Source organism: Lepus europaeus, chromosome 2 (assembly GCF_033115175.1).
Source record: "Lepus europaeus isolate LE1 chromosome 2, mLepTim1.pri, whole genome shotgun sequence".
In the NCBI taxonomy this organism is placed as follows: Eukaryota; Metazoa; Chordata; class Mammalia; order Lagomorpha; family Leporidae; genus Lepus; species Lepus europaeus.
Window position 1 is genome coordinate 100,329,866 of NC_084828.1, and position 17,094 is coordinate 100,346,959.

General features: G+C 39.5%; 1 protein-coding gene across 1 annotated transcript in view; it reads right to left on the minus strand.

Moving 5' to 3' along the window:
* The window catches only part of ACTL6A (actin like 6A), a 28,620-nt gene that overhangs the window by 8,103 nt on the left and 3,423 nt on the right, over positions 1 to 17,094 (minus strand). The window contains exons 2-10 of the mRNA XM_062211426.1: positions 12,079 to 12,155; positions 11,729 to 11,903; positions 7,950 to 8,050; positions 6,662 to 6,759; positions 4,516 to 4,610; positions 3,783 to 3,889; positions 3,608 to 3,697; positions 412 to 473; positions 64 to 178 (exon numbers count right to left, since the gene is read on the minus strand). Of these exons, the coding sequence (XP_062067410.1) occupies positions 64 to 178; positions 412 to 473; positions 3,608 to 3,697; positions 3,783 to 3,889; positions 4,516 to 4,610; positions 6,662 to 6,759; positions 7,950 to 8,050; positions 11,729 to 11,903; positions 12,079 to 12,155 (920 nt within the window). The remainder of the gene's footprint in view (positions 1 to 63; positions 179 to 411; positions 474 to 3,607; positions 3,698 to 3,782; positions 3,890 to 4,515; positions 4,611 to 6,661; positions 6,760 to 7,949; positions 8,051 to 11,728; positions 11,904 to 12,078; positions 12,156 to 17,094) is intronic.

Here is a 17,094-nt window from a genome sequence, read left to right on the forward strand (position 1 = left end):
TAACTATACAAGCTGTTTACATATAAAGAAAAATCTAAGCTAATTATGAAGAAACTTTCATACTTTCACATTGGAAGGGTCAAATAATCCTTCAGGAATCTTTAGCCGTTCGGCACCAAAATCACAGTTGTAGCCATTGGGGAACTCGTAATGAACGGTTGGCATCTGTGCAGCGACTCTGAAAACATTAAACAATATTTATTACACCAAAGGCAAGAACAATCCTCTCCAAAATTATAAACTACTTAGGAATTACCAACTTGTAATAAGTCAGAATGAGAATATTTAAAAAATGTTAATCAATACATTTTGGCATAACTTTATATCTATACCAATTAAATATTCTATAATTTTTTATATAAGCAAATCATTTCTTCACTTATGAAGAAGCATAGTTTAAATAAAACATACTGTTCGTCGTAAGTTGAATCTGACACTTGAAGTACTGAAGCCTGAAAATCCTGGATAACACACTATGGATGGAAAAAAAACATTTAAGAAGTAAGTTTGACATATATCTTTACCATCTACACTTCTGTAACATTATATTTCAAGCACTTTTCTGAATGAAACGACTACATTTCTGGATGGGTAACTTTCAAGAATATTAAATCTCCATGAAGACTCTGAGTATCAAAAAACCCAATTCTAAACATTTACATTAGCTGTCAAATTATATACATTAAAGTTACAACAGTTATAGAAAAAAACAACAAGAGGTAACAAGTAGAAACTCTTGTACCATATTTCCATATAACAAAATGAGTTCCCAAACATCATTTTTTCCAATAAGTTTAAATTTAGAAATAAGATTTTGGGGCTGGCGCTGTGGTACAGAGGGTTAAGCCACAGCCTGCAGTGCTGGCATTCCGTATGGGCACTGGTTCCAGAGCCAGCTGCTTCACTTCTGATCTGGCTCCCTGCTAATGCGCCTGGGAAAACAGGGGAAGATGACCCAACTGCTTGAGTCCAGCACCCACACGCTGGCTCCTGACTTTAGCTCAACACAGCCTCTGGCTATTGCAGCCATTTAGGGAGTGAACCCACGGATGGAAGATCTCTCTCTCCACCTCTCCTTCTCTCTTTGTGTAACTCTACCATTCCAGTAAGTGAATAAATCTTTAAAAAATAAGTAGGATTTCATTACTTAAAGGTACATACATATACACACAGAATTATATCTTATGCAACTTTTAATAATTACACATAGTATGAAGCAGTTTAAAAATTTGTTGTGAGGGCCAGTGCTGTGGTACAGTGGGTTCAAGCTCTGGCCTGAAGCACCGGCATCCCATATAGGCGCCGGTTCTAGTCCTGGCTGCTCCTCTTCCAATCCAGCTCTCTACTATGGCCTGGGAAAGCAGTAGAAGATGGCCCAAGTCCTTGGGACCCTGAATCCGCATGGGAGACCTGGAAGAAGCTCCTGGCTCCTGGCTTCGGATCGGTGCAGCTCCAGCCATTGTAGTCATGTGGGGAGTGAACCAATGGATGGAAGACCCCTCTCTCTGCCTCTCCTCTCTCTGTGTAACTCTTTCAAATAAATAAAATAAATCTTTAAAAAATATTAAAAAATAAAAATTTGTTGTGAAATACATGAATTCTGGGTTGCTAAGGAAAAGTATCTAAAGAAAATTATTGATCATGTAATCTATCCTGTACTAATACTTGAAAAAAATATGATACAAAAAACTCAGATATCAGTCTCACAGTGGAAAACATGTCTTACGAAAAAACTATAGTGGATTTAAACATTTTTATTTATTTATTTTTAAGATTTTATTTATTTACATGAGCGGTAGAGTATACAGGCAGAGAGAGGGAGACAGAAAGGTTTTCCATCCTCTGGTTCACTCCTGAAATGGCCAACAACGGCTGGAGCTGGGACAATCCAAAGCCAGGAGCTTCTTCCGGGTCTCCCACATGGGTACAGGGGCCTAAGCACTTGGGCTATCTTCTACTACTTTCCAAGGCCATAAGCAGAGCTGGATTGGAAGAGAAGCAGCCAGGACATGAACCAGTGCCCACTGCAGGCGGAGGCTTAGCCTACTATGCCACAGTGCTGGCCCCATCTCTCTCACTCTTGCTCTGCCTTTCAAATAAATAAATAAATCATTAAAAAATTAACATGTATCTGTGGTATGAGAATTTTTTTTTATTTGAAGGAGTTACAGAGAGGTAGACAGAGAGTGAGAGGTCGGTCTTCCATCTGCTGGTTCATTCTCTAGAATGCCACAACAGCAGGAGCTGAGCTGATCTAAAGCCAGGAGCTTCTTCCAGGTCTCCCACATGGGTGCAGGGACCCAAGGACTTGGGCCATCTTCTGCTGCTTTCCCAAGCACATTAGCAGGGAGCTGGATTGGAAGTGGAACAGCCAGAACTTGAACCGGCGCCCACATGAGATGCCCACTGCAGGTGGAGGTTTTAACCTGCTGTGCCATACCATCAGCCCAGAGAAATTGTTTTACTAACGTCTCTCCTGTCAGCAAGCCACATGTTCAGAGAGAATTTTAGTAAAGAGAAGCTTCCATCAGTTCCTTGATAAGAACAGTAACACACACTTTTGATATGGCTGACTGATGTTGGGAAACAACATAACTGAGTCATACTGGCAGCTTATAGTTTCAACATGATTGGCTTCCAAATCATGCAGATGTTTAAACTGCAAAAATTGTAAGTTAATGGCAGTAAGGGTAGAAACAATCCAATTATGGAATTCAGGAGCTAGGCCCAGTGGGAGGGAGGACCTTAGATCACTGAGGGTTTGCCTTCAGAAAGCAGTTCTGGGGAGGCTAGTTATATAAGCCTGAGTTGGGCCTAGCTCAACACTGCTTCCTGGCTCACCATGCGATCATTCCTCCACAAACCCTCTGCCACTGCCACCCACCACCCTTTCCAGAAGGCTGAAGCATTGGGGCCTAACTGACCTTAGACTGTGAACTTCCAAAACCATAAGCCAAAATAAACCTCTGTTCTTCATGAGTAGCCGGTGTTAGGAGAATATCAGATTAATACAAATCAAGTCTGTACTAAAATTAAAACCATTTTCTTAGACAAAATATGTGAAGAATAACATAATGCTTCTTTCTACCCTACAACCAAAATTCCCTCCAGGTCTCAACGTATTCATTTGTATGAAAATGTAGTAGTTTGTAGAGATGTTTGAAAAACATGAAAAGTGCACCCCCATCTCTGAAAAACTATTACTTTTGTTTGTAACTATCATTAAAATATTTTATTTTTTAAGATTTTATTTATTTATTTGACAGAGTTACAGACAGTGAGAGAGACAGAGAGAAAGGTCTTCCTTCCGTTGGTTCACTCCTCAAATGGCCACAACTGTTGGCACTGCACCAATCCGAAGCCAGGAGCCAGGAGCCTCCTCCTGGGCCATCCTCTACTGCTTTCCCAGGCCACAGCAGAGAGCTGGACTCAAAGAGGAACAACCGGGACTAGAACCAACACCCATATGGGATGCTGGTGCCGCAGGCGGAGGATTAACCAAGTGTGCCACTACACCGGCCCCTATCATTAAAAATATAATGTGCCCATATTCTACTCAAGGATTTCAGCTTGTAACACTTTTATAAGGAAATTTAACATTACTTACATTACACATGTAATTGTGCCATGACCTTGTAACCTGTGGCAACTTCTCTTTTCTTTTCCAGTTTGCTGGAGATCCTTCACGAACAGCTTCCTGGGAATACCAAGATGTGCTAGGTTAACAGAGTTCACAACACAGGGATGGGGAGCTGGAGATAAATTCCACAATTATTACTTACTTTTGATGCAATCATATATGGAGGAATCAATTCTATATTCATTTCCTGGAAGAGTTCTCTGCATTGCATAGTAATAAAGTCTCCAGCCAGAGGAGATTTCACAATGCCTGTGAGATCGATAAAATAAGACTAAGAGAGTATTAAGTACTAACTCCTTGGGAAAAACTTCCTCTGTATGTTTCTACATGAACAATTTTTTTCAAGTAGAATTAACTGAACTATTCTTTAAAGTAGACATAAATGGGACCAACTTTGTGGTTCAGTGGTTAAGCTGCTGCCTGAGACACCAACAGCCCATATCACAGTGCTGGTTCAAATCTCAGCTGCTCCACTTCCAATCCAGCTTCCTCCTAATGCAGCTGGGAAAGCAGCATTTGATGTCTCAAGTTCCTGGAACCCTGCCACTCATATAGGAGACCTGGATAAAGTTCCAGGCTCCTGCCTTTGGCTTGGCCCAGCCCCAGCTGTTGTCTTTTTGGGAGTTAACTAGTGGATGGAAGATTTGTCTCCCCCAACCTGTCACTCTGAATTTCAAATAAATATAAATAAATAAGTCTCTAAAGTATATATATACATTATATATACTGAATATATATATATATATATACACACACACTGAAGACTTTTTAAAGCTCATATAAAAAAGATATATGGAAACTGACATACTTTAATATTCATTAGTGCCCTCCTGACATCTAAAATCTTCTGAACATACCCAGTTAAATATATTTACCTTGCTGAAGGACATAGCCGTCGTGCACTGGAATTGCAGTGGTATGAGTGGCTCCACTGTCCAAAATCAGACCAGTAGATCGACCATTAGCAAATCTAGTTTAAAGTATTAAGGAAAAGAAAGTATCAAAGTTCCTAAGGACAAGGCTTGTATTTCAGAAGCCATTTTTAAAACATATATTACAGTTTAACATATGTTCAAGTAAATCTAGGAATAAAATCTAGTATCAAATAATAGCTCCAGCTTAAAAACAAATGACAGGCAGCAATACTTCTAGAATGATGGTGGGAGGAACTCAGGGAAATCTTTGTCCCAAAGACATCTATTAAGCTTGTCAAAATGAATACAATCATCCAAAATCTCTTGAGTTTGATAAAAGAACTTAAACAAATTGAAAAGCATTTAACAAAATGTATAGCAACTTGGTAAGAACGAGTAGGATGTGTGATATTTGAGCCAGGGACTACACCCATTCTTAAGTAGCACTGAGGAATCATTTCAGCAGTTTGGCAGTTGAGTGACAATTCCCAATTCTTCCAACTCACTGGGGTAGAAGAGCTACTCCAGGTGTATTGGATATCCAGTGAATACGACAGGATCCCATTTCTTACAGCTCTGTGTTGCTGAAGGCCTATATCACATGAACACCCTAAACTCATGTTTAGGACCAGGGGCATTCATTTCTTCAAATACTTACTGAATATCTATTATGTGCCTATTTAGTCTGTTGCACAGAGTACACATAAAGGTGAAAAGAAATTGTCTGCCCTGAAGGATATCTCATTTAGTCAAACAGATCACTAAAGTTGCAAAATGTCTAGAATACCCTGGGGCAGGGGGTATAAAGGAGGGACCACCTAAGCTATTCCTGGGACATCCAACTGTAAACTGGGGATGACACGGGTGAGAATAGGAGCCCATGGGACAACCAAGAGTCAAGAGAGTACTTGTACTTTTGCTAAAGCCATCTCAGAGATACAGCACTACAGAAAAATGTTAGATAACTGTTACCACAGTGATTCTCAAATGTATACAAAAACTTACTTGAATATTATAGCAAGCCAGGGAGGTGTACAGGTTATATGAGTAAAACATTAATCTCATGTTTCAGGACCACACTTCTGTAAACAGTCGATCCTTAAGTGCAGGGCTCTTTCTTCTACATCAAATGACTGTATCCTATTATCTTTATAAGGGATTGCCAAGCTATTATATTCTTCCTCTGAATTATCACAATTACTATACAAAAAATTCAGATTAATCAAGTACTTCTTTAAGAATTTTGCCAATGTTTTGAAGTACTATTTAAATATGTTACAGTACTTAGCTTTTAAGAAGAATATTTAAATTACAAATTCTTTGCATTCAAGACATAATATTTCCTTATCTTTAAAGTGTTTGCAGTAACTATCTGATGAGTGCTTAAATCTCAAATGAATTTATAGCCAAATTCCAATTTTGTATGATATTAGAAGGGAGAGAGGAAATGGCAATCTTTGCATTCATTTTAGCTAATATGCTAAAACACTGTTGTACAGCCACACTCCCTTTATTAAAAAACACACACACAAAAAAGTTGACAAATATGATCTCAGGGATGGTGCTGTGGCACAGCAAGTTAATGCCCTGGCCTGAAGCGCCAGCATCCCATATGGGCACCGGTTCAAGACCTGGCTGCTCTACTTCCAATCCAGCTCTCTGCTATGGCCTGGAATAGCAGAAGATGGTCCAAGTCCTTGGGCCCCTGCACTCATGTGGGAGATCTGGAAGAAGCTCCTGGCTCCTGGCTTTGGATCCGCGCAACTCCAGCCATTGTGGCCAATTGAGGAATCAACAACTGGATGGAAGACTTCTCTCTCTGCCTCTCCTCTCTCTGTGTAACTCTGACTTTCAAATAAAATAAATATTAAAAAAAAAAAAAAAGCAAATATGATCTGAACGTCACTTTCCTATTTTCTTCTCACATCTTCTGGTATATCATCAGTTTCAATATGAGTCAGACAGCTAAAAAGGAAAGGTATAGAGAAAAAAGCAACTTCTGAATGAGTGAGAATTGGCTCATGTCTTCTGCCAGGACTGTCTCGTATCTTTGGCAGCATCATATATTGTTCTAGAGAAAAGCTGAGTATTATTCTTTCAAGGATACGCTGTCAGAACTGCAGTTTTACAAAGGAAGAATGCAGGAATGTTGTAGTGTTCAAACATTAACTCTGTTAATTTCTCTCTCTTTGCTCTAGTATTCCACTGAAAAAGAATAAAGAAATGCAAATTACTTATTAATAATTAAAATGCTGACTTACCTCAAGCTACATTATAGTACTATCTTAGCAAAATTTAAAAACAATGAAATATAGTAAATGACCTTTTATAATATCTACATTTGTTGTAAACAAGTATGACAAATCAGATATAAATTAAATTTATAATTAGTAAAACTACTATGAATTCCAGAAAGTATAAGCTTCTCAAAAATACAAGGAAATCAGGATTCTCAGAAACATAAAGTATTATTAAATCTTAAGAGCATATCTGGTAATCAAAACAAAATATTAATTTTAGGCTGGCGCCGCGGCTCAATAGGCTAATCCTCCGCCTTGCGGCACCGGCACACCAGGTTCTAGTCCTGGTTGGGGCACTGATTCTGTCCCGGTTGCCCCTTTTCCAGGCCAGCTCTCTGCTGTGGCCAGGGAGTACAGTGGAGGATGGCCCAAGTGCTTGGGCCCTGCACGCCATGGGAGACCAGGAGAAGCACCTGGCTCCCGCCATCAGATCAGCGCGGTGCGCCGGCCGCAGCGCGCCAGCCGCGGCAGCCTTTGGAGAGTGAACCAATGGCAAAAAGGAAGACCTTTCTCTCTGTCTCTCTCTCTCACTGTCCACTCTGCCTGTCAAAAAATAGAAAAAAAAAAATTTAATTTTAAAACACCAAACTCTCCCTTTATAGTTGGTGCTCCCAAAGAAACTATAATTAGAAACAGCAACAAGATATTGATCATGGTGGTTATTATGCTAGCCTTCTGGGCCCTTTCTGGCTAGGTACTAAATGTATTTCACAAGAGACTTCATAGAAACAATCAGCCCTTGTTAAGCATCTGACTTCTTGGAGCTTGAGTATAAAAGCAGATATACAATGACCTTGTGGCATACAGGATGATACATAATCCAGAATGGGAGGCAGTTCAAGAAAATAAATTTTAAATCCATGGAAATGTAGATAACCACTAGGACCCATTATTGTGTATTATAGTTCTCTGAATCTTTTACTGAAATAATAAAAGTTATGATAGTAGTTAGAAATTAATCCCCCCTTCCCTAATTTTCAAACTCAAAATATAACTTTTTAAACTTCTTTGAGGAAAAAGGTAAATATTCTTCAAATGAGCTGAAAACTAAAGGAAAAAAGAACAACTAAAGAAACACGGAAGTGTTTGTCTCACCGGAGCTTCCGACATGAGAACAGGATGCAGGCTGGCTTCTGATTTGACATGCATTTTATAGGTATGGTCCAAAATAGCCTGGAAACTATCCCAGTCTTCAACTAGAATATAAGAGCAAGAGCTTGAAAACAAATGCTTGGCTGAAGATGAATAAAGTATCTTTTGAGAGTGATTCTTTGACTTAGCAATTAATATTTTAATAAGTATAATCCACTTTTTTTAAGATTTATTTTTATTTATAGAAAGAAACTAAAAACATTTTATATGGTTGTGCTTAAGTTTACTGGTTAAACAAACTACACCATGTTAGATATTTAAGACGTGTTTTCAAATACATGATTCTTAAAATTTATAGAAGGCATTGGACCTTCCGGTAAATGTTTTATTAAGTTCTTATCTAAGGGTTGAAACGGTTTGCTAAGTATTCATGTAATATTGCTATTGTCAGCAAGTGATCTAGGACTTGCTCCCTCATTTCTCTATTCTAAGCCCAACTTGTTCTTTCACTTCTCTATTCTCTTCAAGGTAGGGAACTAATTCTATTATGAAGGAATCTGTAGGATGCACAATTTAATCTTTAGACCTTATAAGAGATGGCTAACATTTTTCTGTAATAGCATAGCCAAAATACGAACTTAACTAATAATCTCATAGCTAGATTCACATCGCCATCAGCGAAGTATACAGTAAGTAAAAAAAAAAACCTCCCTTTCAGACCAAAGGGAAAGAAAGTTTTAAAGTGAGAATATAATTTTCCTCATGGGCATTGTCTACCTTAGAAAAACTACTACAGAACATGCCTGTGACTATAGACTTGTAGTTCAGGCCACCGAAGATTAGAGATGGGACACGGGCACTCCCTTGACTTGCATCCTCTGGTCTGCTTTAACACAAACCAGGAGGAAAAGAAAGCTAGGCATCAGAAGCAATGGGTGGCAGGCCTATTAATGGCTGATCTGTACAGTGATCTGCCCTCAAGGAGACCCAACAGGCCAGTCCACTGCAGTGGCTTTCAATGTGGTAAGCCTGGGCTTCAGCAGAAGTCAGCTTGTGAAGAGCCCTGGCAGCTCTGCCAAGAGTTGGATCACTGGAAATGGACCTGCCCTGGAATCGAAGGATGCCCAGGTCAGAGCCACAGATCTTATTGGCTCCAAGCTGAAAAGCCCTTCACTCAGCCCAACTTCCAAAGTGACCACTGCAGTTGAGGGGACAGCCAAGTAGGGTCAGCAACATTGCAGGCAGAACTGTAAATTTCTTGTTAGAGATGCCCCCTGCCTTTACCTGGCCAGCTCTCCTCCCAGGCCAGCCAAGTAATGAAAGTCAACAGAGTGCCTTCCCCTAGGAGGTTCACACCTCCCTTAGGATATACCCCATGTGAAGAGATAGATAGGTCTGGGCCTCTTAACTTACAAGGCCTAAAGCCCAACAGATTATTATCAAGCCCCTTCTATCAGGTTCTATTTGCCTCTCAATCAGAAAACTTAATTGTAGCTTAGACAGCACCTTTCTTAGCTCCTCTAATAATGACTCTGTCCTTTGTTCTAGACCCTGTCTAGTCCACTTGGGCCTCATTCCTTTGTAATCATAACCTCTACTCTACCACCAATGGCTCTACTCCCAACCTGTGTGTACTGATGGTCCTCTTCCCCACTTAATGCTGTATAATTGTTCAGACCTGGTTAAGGCCACTCTTAGGATCATTGGTTACTATCCTCAACCTGTCTTTTATGACCTTGTCTAAATATGATCAGAGTCGGGGAACTTGGAAGGCTTCCATAGCCTTGGCAACTCATGACGACAGCCTAGGGTGGTTACTGGCGCCATAAACTAGAGTGTCAATTTATTGGGTCAACAACAGGAGCCACTGTGCGCTTGCTCCTGATGTGGGATCTCTGTCCTTAATGTACTGTACATTTTGATTTAATGCTATAACTAGTACTCAAACAGTATGTTTCACTTTGTGTTTCTATGTGGGTGCAAACTGTTGAAGTATTTATACTAAATTGATCTTCTGTATATAAATAGAATTGAAAATGAATCTTGATGTGAATGGAAAGGGAGAGGGAGCGGGAGAGGGGAGGGTTGTGGGTGGGAGGGAAATTATGGGAAGGGGAAGCCATTGTAATCCATAAGCTGTATACTGGAAATTTATATCCATTAAATAAAAGTTAAAAAAAAAAATTTAACAAAAAAAAAAAAAAAGATTTATTTTTATTTATTTGAAAGTCAGAGTTACAGAGAGAGAAGGAGAGACAGAGAGGTCTTTCTACTCCCCAGATGGCTGCATTGGCTGTGGCTGGACCAAGCCGAAGCAAGTAGCTTCTTCTGGGTCTCTCCTGTGGGTACAGGGGCCCGAGAACTTAGGCCATCAGCAGGGAGCTGGAGTGGAAGTGGAGCAACCAGGAGTTCATTTCTCATTTGGCCTTTCATCTCCCTTACTGACTTTCCTGTCTCTAGTCTAGTGTCTCCCTCTAATTTAGCCTAAATATCACTCAGAATAATCTTCCCAACTGGCAAACGTGAGCATATCACATTTCTGGGTTACCCTTCTGGGGTTACCCTTCAGTTACTAGCTTAATGAACCCTTGTGATGGTTTACAAGAAATTAAAAAAAAAAAAAAGAGAGAGATTATTTGAAAGACAAAGTAAAAGAGGAAGAGACAGAGACCTTCCATCTACTGGTTCACTTCCTCAAATAATCTGCAACAGATAACATGCTAAAGCCAAGAGCCTAGAGCTCCATCCAGGTTTCCCATGTGGGTGGCAGAAACCCAAGTATTAGCATTCAACCACTGCTCCCCAGGTACATTAGCAAGAAGCTGGATCAGAAGCACCGTGGCACGGTAGGTTAATCCTCCACCTGTGGCACTGGCATGCCATGTGGGCACCAGTTCTAGTCCCGGCTGCCCCTCTTCCAATCCAGCTCCCTGCCGTGCCCTGGGAAAGCAGTGGAGGATGGCACATGCATTTGGGCCCCTGCACCCACATGGGAGACAGGGAGGAAGCGCCCAGCTCCTGGCTTCAGATCAGCACAGCTCCAAGTCGTTGCAGCCATCTGGGGAGTGAACCAATAGAAGGAAGGCCTTTCTCTCTCTCTCCCTCTCACTGTCTGTAACTCTACCTCTCAAATAAATAAATAAAAGCTTAAAAAAAAAAAAAAAGTGGAGTAGCCAGGACTTGAAGCAGACTCTCCATATGGGAATTCAGGCATCCCTTAACTTGCTGCATACAACTTTCACCTCTCCAAGTCCTTCTGTGATTCTTCTCTGCTTACCTTTCCTGCTACTGACCACAACGCTCTTAATATTACAGTCATACTTAACTGTTTAACATTTCTTAACAGTTTGTTTCACAGTTTCATTTGTGATGGTTCCCCTGCTTTATCCAATCTCATCAGCTAGGCTAATTCTTATTCACTGATCAAGATTCAGCACAAGTTACATCCTTTGTGAAAACCATCCCTGACTCCCCAGTGATACAAAATTAGATTCCTCTCCTTTGCTCCCATTTCATAATGAACATAACTATATTACAGCACTTATCCTGTGGGGAACTATATTTGTATATTTACAACTGTATCACCTCCCAAGTAAGAGTTTCTTGAGGAAAACGTATATTTGTTATGCATCTTTGTTTTCCATATCTAGAACATCAGTTTATAGAATACTCTATAAATACTTCCTCTGCAAAAGACTATGTTCAACTTACAAGAAGCCACTCCTCTAAGTCTAGAATGTTTCCTGTACTTTCTGACCAAATCCATGAAAAAAATATCATACCCATCCCATTTTTTAGCGGTGAAATGGCCTCCATATTCTCCCTGGGAACACGTAGGGCATTGGTATCTATGTAGTAGGTGGGCCCGCCTTGTTTGCCTTTATCACCGTCTATTTCCATCAATGTGCTTCCATCATCTCTTTCCATCACCATACCAATAGCCGTTGGGAAATCCACCTGTAAGGGCCAAAAACATGATTTGCAAGTTTCACCAGCTTTTATCAAGGAGCCAATTTTTTTTTTTCAGCTAATGTCTTTAACCATTTTTGTGTTGAATCAAATATCTTCATAAATTTAATGCTACACAAATGGCCCTTATACAAATAATCACTTGACTCTAATATTACATTACCTTGGGGCAGTCTTCACCAGCATAACCAGCTCTCACAGTATAGGACCCAATGTCAAAAACAAGTGCGCCAACTTCATCTGAGAAGATTAAAAATAATTAACATTAACAACTTGCAAGCATCATGAAAATTAAAGGAATACTTAATGAGCTTAAAGGGAGAATATATGTAAAAGCTCTATAAAAATTAATTACAATCGTATTAGTTTGAACCTAGTTTTAAATGCATCTTAAAGATTCATTTACTTAAAATATAACAATTTATATGTTTTGTATTAGCAGAGGTTCAAAGAGAAGGAACTGCTACCAGAACCTGCTGAAAAAGTTGTAGAAGATGGGCTACCTGTCAGCAGCTGTGAGCATCAGTTGAGGGATGCAGTTACTTCTGAACACAAAAGGGGGTCTCATTAATAATTATTACTCTACCATTGGCTACATCCAAGGAAAAGCCAAAGGCCAAGAGGGCTCAATGACCTGGACTGTAAGTGTCAGTCTTCACAGAGGCAGAAATGGTGGAAAGTAGATATAGTGGCCCAAAGGGAAGGAGTGAAGTTCATGTAAGTATCAATTTATGATAAATTAACAGCAATTATACTTCATGTAATTAGGGGAGAGACTTAGCAAAACTCCAGGAAAAATAGGGACTTGGAGAATAAAGAGTTTAATGTAATAGCCAAAAAAAACATCAAAATGAAAGTATTATCAAAGTCTGCATATTTCAAAGATTATTAGGAGATAAAGTTTAATGCTGAAGAAGAAAACTGGCAACTATTTGTCCATTTCCAAAATCAGAGAAAAGCTAATTATATTTTTAAAATACTTCATCCAAAATAGGGCTCCTAAAACAAAGCACCTTGGTTTTCAGGTCCTGACTTTTCAAAGGATTCAGGTATTTAAAAATAATGAATATTATTTACCTCATTAAATTGGTAAAAATTGTTAAGTCTGATAAGACCCAGTACTATCAAGGACTCTAGGGAAACAGGAGCTCTTACACATTTGCTAGTATAAGCTATAAACTGGTAAAACACTCTATGTTATTAAGTTATATCCACTAAAGTTAAGAAACTACATACCTAGTGGTTATACTTAAATCTATTTGAGGGGCCAGTGCTGTGGGACAGCAAGTTAAAGCCCCAGCCAGCCTGCAGCACAGGCATCCCATAAGGGCAGTGGTTCGAGTCTCAACTGCTCCTCTTCCATGCTCTCTGCTATGGCCTGGGATAACAGCAGAAGATAGCCCAAGTCCTTGGGCCCCTGCACCTATGTGGGAGACCCAGAAGCTCCCGGCTCCTGATCAGCTCAGCTCTAGCTGTTGCAGCCATTTGAGGAGTGAACCAATAGAATGGAAGACATCTCTCTATTTTGCTCTGTAACTCTGTCTTTCAAATAAATAAAATAATTCTTAAAAAAAAGAAAAATGTGTTCCAGGGTGAGTGTTAAAAAATTTTTTGAGAAACTGTCACATGTCACAAGAACAGATACAAGAATGTTCTCTAGCTATGTGAACTTGGGCAATTTATTAACCTCTGTGACTCAGCTTACTAATTTTTTTTTAAAGATTTATTTATTTGAAAGTCAGAGTTACACAGAGAGAGGAAAGGCACAGAGAGAGAGAGAGAGAGGTCTTCCATTCGCTGGTTCACTCCCCAATTGGCCACAATGGCCGGAGCTGCGCTGATCCAAAGCCAGAAGCCAAGAGCCTCTTCCAGGTCTCCCATGTGGGTACAGGGGCCCAAGGACTTGGGTCATCTTCCACTGCTTTCTCAGGCCATAGCAGAGAGCTGGATCGGAAGTGGAGCAGCTGGGTCTTGAACCGGTGCCCATGTGGGATGCTGGCACTTCAGGCCAGGGTGTCAACCCGCTGCGCCACAGCGCCGGCCCCAGTTTACTAATTTATAAAATGTGTATAATATTTCCTGTCTCATAAGAGTCTGCAATCACTAAATGTATTAAATGGTTTAATAGTACCTGACACACAGTGTTACCTGCTACTATGATTATGATTGTCACACTGCTAGCACAGGAAAAGGCAGAAATAATCTAATAGTCTCTCAATAGGGAAACAGACAAGCTATAGTTTACTCACAGTGGTTTACTATACATACAGTAGTTACAACGAATGGTCTAGATCTACATCTATCAACATGGATCAATTTCAAAAGAATTATAAAGGCTAATTACACACACACATATTCTTTAATTCATTATGGCTATATTCACATGAAGAGAAAGTATCAAAATATGCATGAGATCTGGAAACTTCAGTTTTAGGGCTTATTCCTAAGAAGGAAGAGAAAGGAGGATCTGCCCCAATATCTTATTTCTTAAAATATCACAGGCAAAATATGGCAAAACATAACATCTATTTATTCTCAGTGCTAACTACAAAATTATTAGGTACACACACATATATATTTAGATTTTTAGTACACTGGACATATTTTAAAATTTAATTCAAAATAAGGAGAATACAATAATTATTTTGCAAATATTCAGTTGAGAGACAGTAGCTTTGCAAAATATTTTTTTGTTTAACAAGAGACATTTATTCTAATTTCTAATTTGAAAGGAAGTTTATGCATATGTTAGATTTCCCAAGGTAATTAACTATTATGTATAAAATTCTCTGCTGCCAATTATTTTATCTTATAATTATCATTTTATCCAAAACAAGGAGTTCTTAAAAGAGTTCTTCATGGGTTTTCACCACATTACCTAAACTCAAGTACAAACAGTAAAGTATAGCAAGAACATGAGAGGATGAGCTTTAACACCCTGGTTAACCAGAATGCTGGGTGAAAAAAAATCCAAAGTAAATTAACTAATTGCCTGGTTCACCAAAAATCTGAATACATGCTCAAGGGTGCAGCTTTTGTTCTGCACAAAGGACCGTCTTGACAGTGTAAGAACTGAATTGTGTCTCCTTAAAGTCATATGCTAAAGTCCTAATCCCCAGATTTCAGAACAACTGATAAATTCTTTGAAAAATACAGTTCAAAGGAGATCATTAGGGTGGGCCCTAATTGAGTATGACCGGAAATCTTGAAAGATGTGTACAGAGAGAAGATGACACAGATGTGTACAAGGAGGAGACAGTCATCTACAAACGAAGGAGAAGCCACAGAGGAACTCACCTTTGCTGGCACTCTGATCTCAGACTCCAGCTTTCAGAATTGTGGGAAAATAAACTGTGTAAGCCACAGTGTAGTACTTTGTTATGGCAGTCTTAGCAAACTAACACAGAAAGCAAGCATAGGAAACAAATTCCTTCTTATGATGTTCTTAGACTATAAAAAGACACAATTATAAATAGTTCCATCAATGCACACTCAGGGTCAGGAACCTCATGGTGGAAACACTCCTCCCTTATTTACCCTTTTCTGGGTAATCTACTCCTACAACTTCTAATTAAATACTGTTAATTCCAATGTCAAATATCTCTCATTCTCTAACCAGTGTTAGAGATTCATAAGCAGAACGTTCTACTGTATATTAACATCAATTCCACATGAGGTCTCCTGTGGCCTCAGATTCAAGTTTTTTCCACCTGCCTAATGTAATCTCAGCACTGCCTAAGTTTGTGACCCAAGGAATCACAGGCAAAAACCTGAGAGCTGTTATGAACATCTTCATCTTTCAAGTTCTGCCAAATATTCTGCTAAATATTACTCAGATGCCCTCCTCTTTAATGCCATTGCTGCTGCCTTCAATCAAGCTCTAATCTCAATAGGGAACTACATTCCCAACAGGTTTAATGCTTCCATCTTTTTCTCAACTCATATTTCAAACTGCTGCACTCTTATCTTCCAGAAGCATAATTGATGATATTGGTACATAAGTCCTTCACTGAAAACAGGGGGGAAGAGACATGGCTTTGGCCTAGTGGCTGACCTAAGTCTCCCAAGTCAGAGTGTCTGTATCTCAGTCCTGGCTTCAGCTCCAGCTCTGGATTCCAGTTTACCGCTAATGTGAACCTTATGAGGCGCAAGTGATGGCTCAGGTAATTGGGCTCCTGCCACCCATTTGGGAGACATGGATTGAGTCTCTGGCTCCTCGTTCTGACCTGACTTGTCCCAGCTGTTATGGGCATTTGAAGAGTGAATCAGTGGATGGGAATCTTCTCTCTCTCTCCTTGTTTCTATATTCCTGTCTCTCAGACTCTCAATGTTTTGTTATTTTAAAGAAGGGGGTGAATAATTTAGTAGTTCTTGTCACCTACAAAATGACATTCAAGTGGTTCCACCCAGCTGATTTCAAAGCCTCAATTGCTTAAATTTAGGGGAAAATAAATAACTAAAAATCAATGAAATATGGGGTCTGACACACCTTTCAAGACTGAGCTTCTACAAGGCACAGCCTATACCTAGCACATACCAAGCACTCAAAAAATGTTTTGTGAAATGAAAAAAATCTAATAAATCAGTTAATTTTCCTAATTTATATATCAAACTGGATACAGTGGAATTTTGAGTAGGGATCTTAGTTCTTGGGATTTTGTAATAGTTTATTTTAGTTTCAAGGATGGAAGACACATCTAATTCTTGTACCATGTTTTGTTTTAAAAAAAATCAAGCACCAATATTAGAGTGGTAAAGGAAGACCAGGGACTTGATAGCTTAACCACAGAAGCATAGATGCTTAAAACCTAGGATGGAATGTTCAGCTCAAGGGTGGATCCCTTTTCTACTAAAAGAATAATGGAGGGGGGGCAGTTTGTAGTTCTTGAGGATTCTGTTTTGCCCCAGAGTAAATGGCTTCCAAGTTTAGGAGATGATGTAATTCTCTGAGAAAACAGAATAGCAATTTTCTAGCCTGGTCTTTAAACATTCTAATGTGATCTTGAAGGCAAATGGCTTTGGGAAGAGGTGGGGAGGTAGTTTTATTTTTGTTTGGATCAGAGTGCCCCATGATTGGTGGCCAACTCACAAGGAAGATAACTTTGAGAAATTCTTAAGGTTAGAGATTGGTGGGGTAGGAGGGGATGGAGAGAGATGGATAGTACAAGAGTGATAAAAC